Source organism: Sapajus apella, unplaced genomic scaffold, assembly GCF_009761245.1.
Source record: "Sapajus apella isolate SASKATOON/1434 unplaced genomic scaffold, GSC_monkey_1.0 scaffold8, whole genome shotgun sequence".
Taxonomy (NCBI): Eukaryota; Metazoa; Chordata; class Mammalia; order Primates; family Cebidae; genus Sapajus; species Sapajus apella.
In genome coordinates this window covers 388,336-403,247 of record NW_022436948.1, presented here as the reverse complement: position 1 = coordinate 403,247, position 14,912 = coordinate 388,336, and the positions used below count along the sequence as shown (strand labels likewise).

General features: G+C 48.9%; 1 protein-coding gene across 4 annotated transcripts in view; it reads left to right on the top strand.

Moving 5' to 3' along the window:
- PCNT (pericentrin) overlaps positions 1-8,937 on the top strand; it is a 111,481-nt gene extending 102,544 nt beyond the window's left edge. For 2 of the 4 annotated variants that reach the window (XM_032276520.1, XM_032276519.1), the window contains exons 41-47: positions 954-1,127; positions 3,187-3,306; positions 3,962-4,191; positions 5,630-5,706; positions 6,998-7,139; positions 7,887-8,014; positions 8,584-8,937. In XM_032276520.1, coding sequence (XP_032132411.1) covers positions 954-1,127; positions 3,187-3,306; positions 3,962-4,191; positions 5,630-5,706; positions 6,998-7,139; positions 7,887-8,014; positions 8,584-8,648 — 936 coding nt within the window. In that variant the 3' untranslated portion in view covers positions 8,649-8,937. Of the gene's footprint in view, positions 1-953; positions 1,128-3,186; positions 3,307-3,961; positions 4,192-5,629; positions 5,707-6,997; positions 7,140-7,886; positions 8,015-8,468 lie in introns of all 4 variants that reach the window. The other 2 variants (XM_032276522.1, XM_032276521.1) reach the window with 2 other exon arrangements.
- The last annotated feature ends 5,975 nt before the right edge of the window (positions 8,938-14,912 follow it).

The window sequence follows — 14,912 nt, the reverse complement described above, 5'->3', positions numbered from 1 at the left end:
GCCTCCCCGAGAGGAGCCCTCTCGGCAGCTTTGTGGTTTCTTTTTTACACTGTTTGGTTTTTTTTCCTTCCTCACTGTCTTCTCTGATGTCTTCTCTGACTTTATGGCTGCTATCTGGGTGAGTGGGTGGGGGCCGATCCCATGGGCCAAGTGGAAACGGATGCCCTCCACGTCCTGGGTCACTTGTGTGTCTTCGGGGGCCAAGCCCTGCTGCCCATGGAGTGCTGCATGACTGCGTGGACCCCCTCCTCACGTGCCGCTCACCGTGCACATTCCGCAGCTGCTGGTCTGGAGGGGCCATGGTTCTGCTCTGCTCAGCTCTGGGAGCTGATGTTCACCTCTGCCTGGCCCAGCCTGCTGGCTTTGTATTTGTGTTGATGGCCTTTGCTAGAAACAAAAACTCAAGTCCTCTTGGGAAAGTCTGAGCTCACTGTAAGCTGCCTCTGGAGGAGTTGGGAACCTGGCTGCTGTTATAACTTCCTGATGCGTGTTCTGGGGCATTTATGGAATTGTGACTTTTTTCATGGAGCCCGTGCATGGGAGCTGCCGGAGAGCTGCACAGCATCATTGTGGGTGGGGTGTACCCTGCCCGTGTTGGGCACTGGTGGCCTTCAGTGTGCCCACCCTCCATAGGCTGAAGGTCCTTTTGGTGGTGGAAGTAGCCTGTTTTGAGGAGCTTCACATCTGCCCCCTTGGGATGAACTAATAGCGATCCAGCCACCTGTTAATAAGGCGCTGTTGGAACAACCAAATGGTCTGTGATTTGATGACTTTTACAGTTTTCTGCCAGCTCCACAAGCTTCGCGTTGAATCCCAGACACATTAATTACAATTCATTCCTAAAAGCAATTTGACAAAAAAAACAAAACAAAACAAAACAAAACAAAACAAAACAAATAATGTACATGTCTTTTAGCAACAAATGCTTACAAATTTATTTTCTTTTCTCCAAGAAAAAAATGGCAGCAGAGCTGCAGCTCCAGTTTGTGGACGTCCTGCTGAAAGACAATGTTTCCCTCACCAAAGCCCTCAGCACGGTGACCCGGGAGAAGCTGGAGCTGAGCAGGGCAGTGGCAAAGCTTGAGAAGATGCTGAAGCATCACCTGCAGAAGGGCTGCACCCCGAGTGTAGGTATCTGTGCTGAACTCTCACCTGCCCCAGCCCGACTGCCCTGGTCCAGCACAGCTCCCCCTCACAGGAGGCTGGGCTGCCTCCAGGGACCTGGGGGTGCCGGCTCCGTCATCTCTGTTTGAAGTCTTGCTGAGTGTTATGGATGTTTGACCATCTCAGCAGACCTCCTGCTTCACTGACCCTGACTACCACTTGATGTTTGGTGCATGTTCGTTAAAGGGTGTTTTAGGGCTGGGCGTGGTGGTTCACGCCTGTAATTCCAGCACTTTGGGAAGCCGAGGTGGGTGGATCACCTAAGGTTGGGAGTTTGAGACCAGCCTGATCAACATGGAGAAATCCTGTCTTTGCTAAAAATACAAAAATTAGCTGGGTATGGTGGCGGCGCCTGTAATCCCAGCTACTTGGGAGGCTGAGGCAGGAGAATCACTTGAACTCTGGAGGCGGAGGTTTTGGTGAGCCGAGATCATCCCATTGCATTCCAACCTGGGCAACAAGAGCAAAACTCCATCTCAAAAAAAAAAAAAAAAAAAAAAAAACCCAAAGGATATTTTGACTGAGAATGTAATGATCTGCTCGAATTTAGAGTTTTATTTAAAGTAACTTATAATTTTTTTTCTATTTTTTTTTTTTTTTTTTTTTTGAGACAGAGTGTCAGTCACTCTGTCACCCAGGCTAGAGTATAATGGTGTGATCTCAGCTCACTGCAACCGTCACCTCCCAGGTTCAAGCAATTCTCCTGTCTCAGCCTTCTAAGTAGCTGGGATTATAAGTGCCCACCACCATGCCCAGCTAATTTTTATATTTTTAGTAGAGACAGGGTTTTGCCTGTTGGCCAGGCTGGTCTCAAACTCCTGACCTCAAGTGATCCATTTACCTCGGCCTCCCAAAGTGCTGGGATTACAGGCATGAGCCACCACGCCCACCTAACTTACAATTTTCTTAATGGTATAGTTAGGTAGAGTTGTCTTCTGGAATGCCTGATTAATTTTTTATTCTTTTAGGTTGTTTTGTTTGTGATTTGCTTCATTTTTTATAACTTTTTAAAAGTTTTATTTTTAAATTTACATGCAGTAAAATTTGCCCTTTTCTGGTGTTATGTCATAGAAGTTTACACACACACACACACACCCCCCCCCCACAACCTTCATAAGTAACCACCACTCTTAGATCACACAGCAATGGCCCCCGAAAAAAAGCAGCAGCCACCCTGCCTGCTGCAGGCTGTGGCTCCTTCCCAGAAAGTTTTGTAAGTAGAACCAGATGGCTTGGGACCTCTTACACTGGCTTCTTTCACTTCTGGAATTTTTTCTGAGAAGGGCCTTGTTCTGTCTCCCAGGCTGCAGTGTGGAGCAGTCACAGCTCACTGCAACCTTGACCTCCCAGGCTCAGGGATCCTCCTGCCTCGGCCCCTGACCTGAAATGGCGTTAGCAGGCAGCCCTCAGCCCCGACCTGAAGTGGCGTTAGCAGGCAGCCTATGCACATCCTCCCATACACTCTTCAGTCATCTCTGAGATCACTCGCAACACCTCATTCGGTGAAAACGCTAAGGAAATAGTTATGATCCTGTGTTGTTAGGGTGCAGGGCAAGAAAAGAAGTGCACGTTTGGTACAGACACATTTTTTTCTGAGTATTTTCACCCGCTGTTGGCTGAATCTACGGGATGTAGAGCGCTGACTGCATTTGCAGTTTCCAGTGATTGGCATTTCTAGGACCAGAGAATATGAGTGTTTAAGGCTTCAAACTCTGTATTTGGGGTGATTTTATAAATAATTGGTTTTCTGTTATCTACTAAAACGTACCTTTTTTGCAGTCATACTTCAGCAAGTGGCATGTTGTAATTACCCCATGTTAATTCCTTGACTGATCACAGCACAGTATAAGCTAGACCCTGCTGAGGAGGGGCTGAGGATGAGGAGAGTCCAGGCCTGGTATGGTCAGCCTGGTCTCCCTGCACATGGCTGCCTCCTGCGCATGGGGTGGGAGCGCATCTCTCCTAACCCGCTCTTGCTGATGAGCAGCTCTGTAGACAAGTGCTGGCTGTGCTTCCTTACAGAGGCCGGACAGGTCTGCTTGGAAGCCAGACGAAACGGTTCCAGAGAGTTCCCTGAGGCGCCCAGACCCTGGCCGGCTTCCACCGGCTGCCAGCGGGGAAGCCAACACCAGCAACGTCAAGGTAGGGACAGTGTTGTGAGTATAGAGCTTTGGTGCTTTTTTAAGTCCTGGGTTTGTAAATTGCAGGCAAAGCATTCTTGTGACCACAAGGGTCTTGTCTACCAGGTGTAGCAGTCAGATCGCTGAAAGGAAAGGAAGTTGGACAGAATAAACTGTGGCTTGCATCTTGGTTTAGTTGTGTACAAATACTGAGTTTCTGTGCTCATGAGTTAAGTGTGGGAACATGGACAGCTTTGACAGAGCCAGCAAGTGACAGCCTCTGCAGCCTGCAGGAGCCCTGGCCCAGGACGTGCCGGGATTTGGCCGAAGCTCCTTGGCAGTCTCCTGATGGCACAGCTCCCACCCCGTGATTGACATCCACCCCTGTGCTCAATGCGGACCTTACCGAAGTGGCTAAATTCAAGGAGCCTTCATAGGGGCTCATTTGATGATGATGCAGTGAGGAGCTTGTGGTCCTGCCTCTTGTCTAATGCAGATTCATCTTTGAACAGCAAGGTTGTTTCTGGCCACAGATACAGTTGCAAGGACGAGGACCTCCTGATGATTGCTGAGAAGAAACAATATGGTTCTTTGTCAAGAGCAGTGGTGTAAATGTGCTTTTGTCAGCAAGATAGTCTTTGTTTCCTATGATAAAATTTTACTGTTTTTTTTTTTAGATGGAAAAATTATACCTACATTATTTGAGAGCAGAGAGCTTTAGAAAAGCTCTGATTTATCAAAAGAAGTATCTTTTGCTGTTGATTGGCGGATTCCAGGATTCTGAACAAGAAACACTGTCCATGATTGCCCATTTGGGGGTATTTCCTTCCAAAGCAGAGCGGAAGATCACGTCTCGTCCCTTCACCAAGTTCCGCACAGCTGTCAGGGTGGTCATCGCGATATTAAGGTCAGTGCCGCCACATTCAGTCAGCACATTCCGTGTCTGTCTCTGTGAATGGGCAGCACGCTGCATGCTTTTAGGTGATTTTATTTCATGAAACTCTATAATATATTCTATTTTTTAAGATGAATGGCATTTGAGACCTTAAAGAAAATAGAGATGATGAACTTGTCTTCAGGAAGTCGTGTTGTATGAAGCTGCCATCTTCTGAAACTACAGATTTAAGGACACCTTTGTATTGCAGAAGAACGTCTTGCCTTTTAATGGTTTTCGTGCCACGAATTTTTTTTTTCATTTCCTAGTTTTAGAACGTGCTGGATTTCTAAGTGTTTTCCCCCTGAACGCTGTGCAGCTGTGCCTGCTCCTGATGCCCACAGAGGTGTTTGCCAAGGCTGTGCATGGGCCTGTCTGGAGGGGCAGATGCAGCAGAAAGCAGCTAGGAGGACTGCTGCTTTCAGAGACCAGGCCCTGAGCCAGTTCAGTCGTCGGGGCTGCGGGCCGGGCAGAGTCAGGTGCAGGCCAGGCCTCCTGGGGTGCCGTGCTCTCAGCCTCTCTGGCCCCGGGGCACTGCGTCTCCTTGTATCTGAGCTCTCCTGACCATAGGCCTCCACTGTCCATCCTTCCACCCACCCATCTGTCCATCCTGTATTTGTGGGGAGAATGCCTGCATGAGGAACCATTTTAGGCACTAGATGGAGAAGGTCAGCAGACCCAGACCCTACCTCCAGGGTCTTCCTGTCAAGGAGGAGGGAGCATTTGAAGGCAGCAGTGTCCCAGGGGCAGTCCGTGTGTCCCTGTGAGAGCACTGCCTAGGGTAGCTGCCACCAGGGGGCCTTGATGGGTCTCGTGGAGGAATTGGCAGCGTCCACTGTGCCTCAGAGGAGGGAAGCCACAGATGCAATGCTTGTCCCGAAGGCCATCCTGGCAGGGGTGTCTGGGGCCTGGACCACGACCTGCATGCCCCCGTCACCCACACCCTGCGTGCTTCCATCTGACGGGCTCCTACAAGGGCTAGGGTCTCCGTGTTTTGAGCCTGTCCAGTGGCATCTGTGACAGGAAGACGGGAGGGTCCTGAGCACCAGGCGGGAGCGGCATGTTTCCCAGAAACCAGTGTGGCCGGCTGTGAACTGGAGTCGTCCTGGGCTGGGCCGTGGTGGGTGTCTGGGGGAGGAGGGAGCCGGATGGTCCACGGTGGGGCTGTTGTGAGGCTTTGTCAGGTGGTCGTGTGTGGGAAGGTCTCCATCTCCGGCAGCCCCGCCAGCACTTTGGATGCGTGCACCAGGCAGCCACGCCTGAGTGGACAGGCTGACCTCGGCGTCCTGGTCCTGGTGGGCAGTGAGGGCCCATGCTGCGTGTTTGGTCACGGTGGGGTTTTCGTCGCTCTTTCCCTTCCTGTTTTGTTTTAAGACTTACTTTTAAGTGTGTTTTGTCTCCTTTTTTGTAGATTGCGTTTTTTGGTTAAGAAATGGCAAGAAGTAGATCGGAAAGGAGCCACGGCACAAGGCAGAGCCCCTCGGCCAGGTGAGGCTCCCTCTCCATTAACCCTTCTGCCAGGTGAGGCTCCCGCCCCATTAACCCCAGGGCCAGGTGAGGCTCCCACCCCATTAATCCCTCAGCCAGGTGAGGCTCCCGCCCCATTAACAACTGGACCACAGACCTTGCTTCCTACTCCTTGTAGCATTTTCATTAACTTTGGGGTCATTTTTCAGTGTTCCTAGGGATGTAATAAGCACAATAAGAGAATCCATGAATTTCATCAGGCCGTGGTCCAGAGGCAGGGTGTGCCCAGTGCAGGGAGGTCAAGGCTTGCGTTCACTGTGAACATGGTTCACAGGGGCATGCGGCGGTGGGAAAACCCGAGATGCTCAGTGTGTTGATTTTTTGACAGTGGTTAGCGAAATGGCCTTTATTCCACAGAGCAGCTGAACTCACTTCACACCACTGCTCTTTCCTCGTAGAGCGTTGTGCTTATTTCCGGCTTACTCACTTCTTGGTCTCGGGAGTTCTCTGCCATGCTGTTGCCCCCCACGGCAGAGAGCACAGCCGGCTGCACTAGCACTGAAGGAGCCGGCCCCAAAGCAGGGCATTTTCAGGGGCTCTTGTCCCAGAGTGGCAGGCGTGTGCAGAGAACACAGGGTGGGCGTGCAGCTCCCTGGGCCTGCAGGGCTTGGGCTGCCTGAGCCGCTGCTGACCGCCACCGTGACTGGGCATTCCTGGAAGTGCCTCTCCAAGTTGTTGTTGTCTAGAGATGGGCTTGCTCTGTCACCCAGGCTCAAGTGCAATGGTACAGTGACAATTCACTGCAGCCTTGTACTCCTGGGCTCAAGCATCCTCCCTCCTCATCCTCCTGAGTACCTGGGACTGTAGGCCTGAGCACTGCGCCTGGCGGCTATAATCAGTTTCGACTTCCACATTTTAATAGTTGCTTCTTGAAATTAACATGCTTTGATTCAGCCTTCTGGTCCTCAGGAAAGTTTGCCCCTCTGAGTCATACCTGGTGGTCTCCAGCGTTCCTTCCCCTCCTTCCTCCTCAGCCAGCTCTCAGAACTGACAGGACCCCCACGCAGGTCTTACCTGAGACCCCCGGCACTCCCCTAGAGATGGGCTGCCCCTATGGATGCAGATAATCAAAGCTCAGGTTTCTTCCAAGCTTTTAAAAAGATAATATTTAACTTGGATACCTTAAAAAATGTCTCAGAATTGCCATACAGACTCTTAAGTCTATACATTTAAAATTTTGGTAGGTGGGCCTTTACTAAAATGCATTCATTTCTTTTTCTAATCCCTTTGTCGTGAAATAATTCTGGGAAAGGACCCCGAGCACGACGGCTACAGCAGTCTCCACCCAGAACCAGAGAGTCCCCCCCAACCCGGGATGTGCCCTTGGGCCACGCCAGGGACCCCGCCAGAGGCCGTGGATTGGCAGGAGCAGCCTCCCTGCAGAGTGGGGGAAGGTCAGTGGTGATGTCTTCAGGTCTTTGTCCTGCCAGTGCTCTCCCTCCAGTCTACATAGGTTCTCAGGGAAATACATCTTTAAAGTTCTGGCTTTGGCCCAGCCCAGAGCAAGGCAGGAAACTCCGTCGTGAATCCATGAGGGTCTAGAAGTCCATTCCTGTTTTGGGGGAGGACCTGACTTTTCTGTCTGGTGGCTCTGGTCCCCCAGAGCCTGGTGCTGTGATCTTTAGTGACAGAGGTTATGGTGGCTGAGGGCCCCTTTTGTGAGGGATGTGCCAGGTGAAGAAGGCACATTCCCTGCCCTGAAGATACTTGGAAGCTCTGTGTGGAGAGGGAAAAGTGAAACCCCTTGTGCTCCCTGGGCCTGGTAGAAGGCTGGGAGGAAGGACGGCTAAGGTGAGGACTGAGCAGGGCAGGTATCACCCCAGACAAAGAAACAGTTCAGGAAGATCAGGAAAGGCAGGTGGGACCTGGTGCATAATCCAGGTTGGATAGCAGGTACATTGTTGAAGATTTAGCAAACAAAGTAATATATAATAGTCTTTACTCTGGAACGCTGCACAGGTGGCTTTTAAAGCACTCTAGCACTTTTTATAGGAAGGATCTGAAGGAAACGTCCCAGAGTCGTCCATCCCCATGGGGCTGGCTGGTGGGGCTGGTGCCTTTCTTCTGCACTCACTCACCATGGCTCCGTCTGTCAAACTCAACAATTTTTTTTTCTTCCCTTGGTGGTAATTTGTTTGAAGAGCCACTCCATCCCCAAATTCAAGATTAGAAAGATCTCTGACCGCTTCTCAAGATCCAGAACATTCCTTGACAGAGTATATTCACCATTTAGAAGTGATCCAGCAAAGGCTCAGCGGGGCGATAGCAGGTAATGCAGGTCCTCGCTGGGTGTTTATTAGGCATTGTCACTGTATCCTGGACATGGAGGGCCCATTGAAAGCTGGCTAGTGTTCAGCGTGGTAACTGTGAGTTTCGGTCTGGACAGTCAGTGTCACAGCATTCGAATATCAGATATAAGTGAAGAATCTCACAAAAGTATAAGCCAGTGCACTCAGCGTTATGTGCTGGGGTCAGTTTGACTTAATCACTGTCTGGACTTTTTTGTCCTTTCTCTTAAATTGACAGCAAAACATAAAGATTATATTTCGACCAGGATTTAATTTGTTCAGTGTTTCTTAAATATTTTACTTTAAACCACTGTATAATTCATATTTTTACCAAAATTTACATGAATTCAGTGATAGTGTTTCAAAATTGTGAAATTCTTTTCAAAAGATGTGCAAAGCCTTCTAACAAATTTGCTGCCTCATTTTTATTTGCAGATTCTATTTCAAAGAAATCCTGCCACCAGAAGATTAAACAGTGAATAAAATCCTGTGGCTCTTACCTGTGACAATTCTATTTGAGGAAAAAATTTGTTTTTCCCTTTTCCCACAGAAGCTCGTGGGATGGCATGGGCACTACTCTCCACGTGCCATGAGACCAGCCCCCAGATGCCTTGAATTAAGTACTTGTCCTCACCTTGACGCATGGCTGCACAGCCAGATGGAGTGTTTTCCGTGGAACCCTTCGTGTGTTTCAGGCACGTGACCTTCGTGAGGTAACGTGTGACACTGGCTGTGCTGCCGTGTGCCTGTCGGCAGACTCATCCTTCCTGCCTCCAGGATGGACACACAGAGAAGCTTCCTGTTGTGTTTATTTTCTTAAAGTGTACAGATGGAAACTTCACTTAAAAATAAGAACAAAACAACCCAAAAAGGAATAAAATTTAATCACTGTTTTGTTTATGAATAGCCCTTGTATTGTTTTTTCCATTTTATCCAGTTTGCTTTTCTCACTGGCTAAAAAATAAAGCAATAAGCCAGACATTTCCGTGGAACTTAAAGCATTCTTGAATGGCCGCTCACCTGCTCTTTACACTCACTTGGTTTCTTACTTTTTTAAGAGGCTGCCACTATGTATCCACCTCTCATGGCCATGCTTCATTTATTTATTTTTATTTTTTTAAGAGGGAGTCTCACTCCGTTGCCCAGGCTGGAGTACAATGATGCGATCTCTGCTCCCTGCAACCTGCACCTCCCAGGCTCAAGCAATTCTCCTGCCTCAGCCTCCCAAGTAGCTGGGATTACAGGTGCGCACCACCACACCTGGCTAACGTTTTTATTTTTAGTAGAGACGGAGTTTCACCATGTTGACCAGGCTGGTTTCGAACTCCTGACCTCAAATGATCCGTCCTCCTCGGCCTCCTGAAGTGCTAGGATTGCAGGCATGAGCCACCGCGCCCAGCCAGCCATGCTTTTTTATGTTTCATTCATACTCACTTAGACTAGACAGTAATACCTAGCCAAGGACCCTTTACCCAAAAATATGCTTGACGGGTATAAAATTTTTATTTTTGGAGACAGGGTCTTGCTCTGTCACCCAGGCTGAAGTGCAGTGGCGTGGTCACAACTCACTGCAGCCTTGACCTCTGGAGCCCCAGCGATCCTCCTGCTTAGCCTCCTGAGTAGTTGGGACTAAGGTACGTACCACCACGCCTGGCACTAATTTTTGTATTTCTTTTACAGGCAGGGTTTCACTTGGTTTCCCAGCCCAGTCTCAAGCTTCTGGCCCAAGCAGCCCTCTTGCCGCAGCCTCCCAAGTAGCTGGGACCGCAGGCACACACTGCCACATTCTTCTTTTTTTAAGTAGAGACGGGGTCTCGTTCTGTTGCCCACGCTGGTCTTGAACCCCTAGCTTCAAGTGATCCTCCTCTGCCTTGTCATCCCAAAGTGCTGGGAATACAGACTTAAGGCACCGCCCCCAGCCCTAACTTACAGTTTATTGAAGGAGGAATAAAATCAAATGAAACCATGAGAAAAAAGACAAACATGGGATATTCTATAGTTAACTGCCCTCGTTTAATCAGAGATGGTGGGAAGGCGAATGTGAGGCACCTGCTTTAGGTTAAAGTAGCCCAAGGAGCTGTCGCCAGAGGCGATGCACAAAACCCGACTTGGGAGGGAGCAACCTAAGATATTTTGGGGGGTACCTGGGTAAATTTGAATCTGTACTGGATAGATTCTAGGAGGATTGTTAATTTTCTTAGATGTGACGATGGTTATGTAAGAGAGTGATTCCTTAGGGGTTATATGCTGAATTATTTAAGGTTAAACAGCCATGTCGTATACAATTTGCTTTGAAGTTGTATACGATATGGCTGTTTAACCTTAAAAAACACACAAATGTATATGAAGTAAACATGGCAAAATCTTTTTTAAATATTAAATTTAGTGGGTAGGCTGGGTGCTGTGGCTCACACCTGTAGTCCTAGCACTTTGGGAGGCAGAGGCAGAGGTGGAGGCAGGTGGATCAATAGGTCAGGAGTTCAAGACCAGCCTGACCAACATGATGAAACCCCACCTCTACTAAAAATACAAAAATTATCCAGGTGTGGTGGTGCACACCTATAATCCCAGCTACTCAGGAGGCTAAGGCAGGAGAATCGCTTGAACCCAGGAGGCGGAGGTTGCAGTGAGCTCATGCTGCACCAGTGCACTCCAGCCTGGGCCACAGAGCAAGACTCTTTGTCAAAAAAAATTTTTCTCCAAGTGCAGTGGCTCATACCTGTAAACCCAGCACTTTGGGAGGCTGAGGAGGCCAGATCACAAGGTCAGGAGATGGAGACCATCCTGGCTAACATGGTGAAACCCCATCTCTACTAAAAACACAAAAAATTAGCCAGGCGTGGTAGCACATGCCTGTAATCCCAGCTAGTCAGGAGGCTGAGGCAGGAGAATCGCTTGAACCTGGGAGGCAAGGATTGCCGTGAGCCAAGATTGTGCCACTGCACTCCAGCCTGGGTGACAGAGCAAGACTCCGTCTCAAAACAAAAAGTAATTTCATGCACCTGCCTGATAAGAGGCAAATACTCATGTGATAGAAGATATTCTAGCCCTGGCCCCAGGGACCATGGGGCATCTCTCCGTGGTCCAGGTGCCTCAGGTAATACAGACTTATTCAGGACTAGGGCAGCCCTTTGTGGTTTGGTGACTTAAAGTTAATGCACCAATAACATCATATAAAATTAGGAAGGGAGAAGTGATCGGTGTATTCTCTGAAGTTTAAAATGCTACAGTTGTTGTTTTTGCAACTTGTCATGAGCTCTAGTTGATACTCCTGCCTTCATCCATCACCCAGTCCTTGTTTTCCAGCCCTGTCAGCACCTCGGGGTGACTGAAACCTCCTTCCTGAAAGATCTGAGGTCTTAATGGTCTTTTCTTTAGACGACTCTTCTTTCACGACTGAACCTGAAAGTCCTCAGTACCAAAAGCTGCCAGTGAAGACTCCAGATCGTGGATAGAGCTGCTCCCGTTTTCATTGCGTACGAGACACCCAGTTTCCCCCAACAGTTGGCATCGCCTCATCCCTGCGTGCTGGCCCAGGCAGCAGTCTCAACTGCTAGTTCAAAGGCACCACTGTCATTTGTAGAAGCAGTCCTCCCTTGGGACAACAGAATTCAGTTAGGAGAAGCAAAAAATTCCTCCTGAGGTTATTTGGCGCCATTCCTATCAGTAGCCCTTATGTTTCCGAGCCAACATATGCTGTCTGTGGGAGAAGTGGCATGACCTAGTGTTCCCGCGAAGCCTTTGCCGCACCCTGCACCGTAGCGCTCCGTACTGACAGGTGTTTTCAGTCTGGCATCATCATTGAGCCTTCAGGGGCCTTTGCACTGTCCACTTAGCGTCCACTCCACTCACTGCAGTGAGCTGAGATTACGCCACTGCACTCCAGGCTGGGTGACAGAGCCAAGACTCTTTGTCTCAAAACAAAAAAAAAAAAGTCCAAGGTCCAGGGACACACTGATGAAAGCCTTTGTGCAGGTGGAAACTGCAGAGTCCCAGGTGGCATCACACGGCAAAGGCACTGCACGTTAGCCCAGGTCTCCTCCTATAAAGTCACCCGCTCCACTACCACAATAACTCATTAATCCACTCATGATCCAGTCACTTCTTTTTCTTTTTGAGGAGAAGTCTCATTCTGTTGCCCAGGATGGAGTGCCGAGTGGTACGATCTCCATTCACTGCAACCTCTGCCTCCTGGATTCAAGCGATTCTCCTGCCTCAGCCTCCCAAATAGCTGAGATTACAGGCGCACACCATCACACCTGGCTAATTTTTCATATTTTTAGTAGAGACAGGGTTTCACTGTGTTAGTCACAATGGTCTCAATCTCCTGACCTTTTTATCCGCCTGCCTCAGCCTCCCAAAGTGCTGGGATTAGAGTGGTGAGCCAGTGTGTCCAGCCAATCCAGTCACCTCCTAAAGGCCCCACCTTTTTTTCTTTTTCTTTTTTTAAATGGAGTCTCAAAGTGCAGGGGTTACAGGTGTGAGCCACCGCACCCAGCTGGCCCCAACTTTCAATACTTCTTTACTACCACCTGGGGAGATGGAGTTTTCAAAACATGAAATTTAGGGTGCACATTCAAACAGCATATCCCATATGCAGGTGTCTGTTCTCTGCCAGGACCCAGGAACAAGTCAGATGTTGCTTTTTTTTTTTTTCTTCCTTGAGATGGAGTCTTGTTCTGTAGCCCAGGCTGGAGTGGTGTGATCTCAGCTCACTGCAACCTCTGCTGTCCGGGTTCAAGCGATTCTCCTGCCTCAGCCTCTTGAGTAGCTGGGATTACAGGCACCTGCCACCACACCTGGCTAATTTAGTAGAGACGACGTTTCACCATCTTGGCAGGCTGGTCTTGAAATCCTGACCTCATGATCCACCCACTTTGGCCTCCCAAAGTGCTGCGATTACAGGTATGAGCCACCATGCCCAGCCTCAGATGTTGCTTTTCAAAAGGCAAATGAGTTGCTAGCCAAAAGCAAAGCTTTACTTCAAAACCCTGGGGGTCTTGAGCCCAGGAGTTCGAGATCAGCCTAGACAAGATAGTAAGACCTTGTCTCTACAAAAATAAAAAAATTAGCCGGCTGGGCATGGTGCTGCACCTCTGTAGTCTCTACTCAAGGGGCTGAGGTGGGAGGATCGCTTGAGCCCAAGAGGTTGATGCTTTTGTGAGCCGTGATTGTGCCACTGCACTCCAACAGAGTGTGACCCTGTCTCAACAAAAACTAAATCCTCTGGGGGGCTGTCCTAATGGAATTTTATCCTGGAGTACCATCCAGGCACCCTCAATTGCAAAGACCCTTTAAGCATCATTGAAACTTCAAGGTCATAAATCCTGAGCAGGAGGGCAGCTTGCATCAAAGCTGCAGGTCTTCTATTGTTCAGATCCTACTTCAAACAAACAGTCTCAGGCCGGGCATGGTGGCTCACGCCTGTAATCCCAGCACTTTGGAAAGCCAAGGCCGGCAGATCACCTGAGGTCAGGAGTTTGAGATCAGCCTGGTCCAACATGGAGAAACCCGGTCTCTACTAAAAATAAAAAATTAGCCAGGTTTGCTGGCAGATGCCTGTAATCTCAGCTACTCGGGAGGCTGAGGCAGGAGAATCGCTTGAACCCAGGAGTTGGAGGTTGCAGTGAGTCAAGATTGTGCCACTGCACTCCAGCCTGGGCGACAGAGCAAGACCGAAAAAAACAAAACAAACAAAACTAACAGCCTCTAGGTTTCAATAATGGATTGGAGCAGCGCACCCAAAAATGGCATGTGTCGAATCCAAAATCCAAACAAGCCCAGCTTGGTGCCTTTCTTAGTGGTAGGCAGTGGAAGGTATAGCCTTTCACTTTAGAGGAGATGCCATAATACTCCACAGACAACTCAACCCCATACAAAGTGCCCAGTTTTTCATGGGATTTATCTCCTACCATATAGCACATTTCTTACTAAGGTATCTAGGGTACTTACTACTTCCTGTTCACTAGAACTGATTACTGTGATCTCTTTAATGTAGATCTCTCTAAAATCAAAATGATACTACGTCTAAGCAGACCCTCAGATAGTGAAGATGTACTGCTGTCTGCACCTGCTGAAATTGAATGGTTCATCTTTGCTAATTGGGTATTGAGAAAAAAAGGGATAACGGAGCCTGAATAGGAAATTTTTAATGATTGCACCTGGGATGGGTACTGGATATGGTTTGGATCTGTGTCTCTGCCTAAATCTCATGTTGAATTGTAATCCTCATTGTTGGAGGTGGGACCTGGTGGGAGGTGACTGGATCATGGAGGCAGCTTCTCATGGATGCTTTAGCACCTGGGTACTGCGATGGTGAATGAGTTCTCGTGAGATCTGGCTGTTCAAGTGTGTGGCACCTCCATCCTCTCTCTCATCCTCCTACTCCAGGCATGTGAAGTGCCTTGCTCCCCCTTTGTGTTCTGCCATGGTCGGAAGTTTCCTGAGGCCTCCCCAAAAGAGAAGCTATCATGCTTACTATACAGCCTGCAGAACTGTAAGCCAAATAAACCTCTTTTCTTTATCAATTGTCCAGTCTCAGGCATTTCTTTCTTTTTTGTTTTTGAGACGGAGTCTTGCTTTATCACCCAGGCCGGAGTGCAGTGGCATAATCTTGGCTCACTCACTGCAACCTCCACCTCCTGGGTTCAAGCAATTCTCCTGTCTCAGTCTCCTGAGCAGCTGGGACTACAGGTGCATGCCACCATGCCTGGCTAATTTCTGCATTTTTAGTAGAGATCAGATTTCACCATATTGGTCAGACTGGTCTTGAACTCCTGACCTCAGGTGACCTCCCCGTTTTGGCCTCTCAAAGTGCTGGGATTACAGGCGTGAGCCACCATGCCTGGTCTCAGGTATTTCTTTATAGCAGTGTGACAA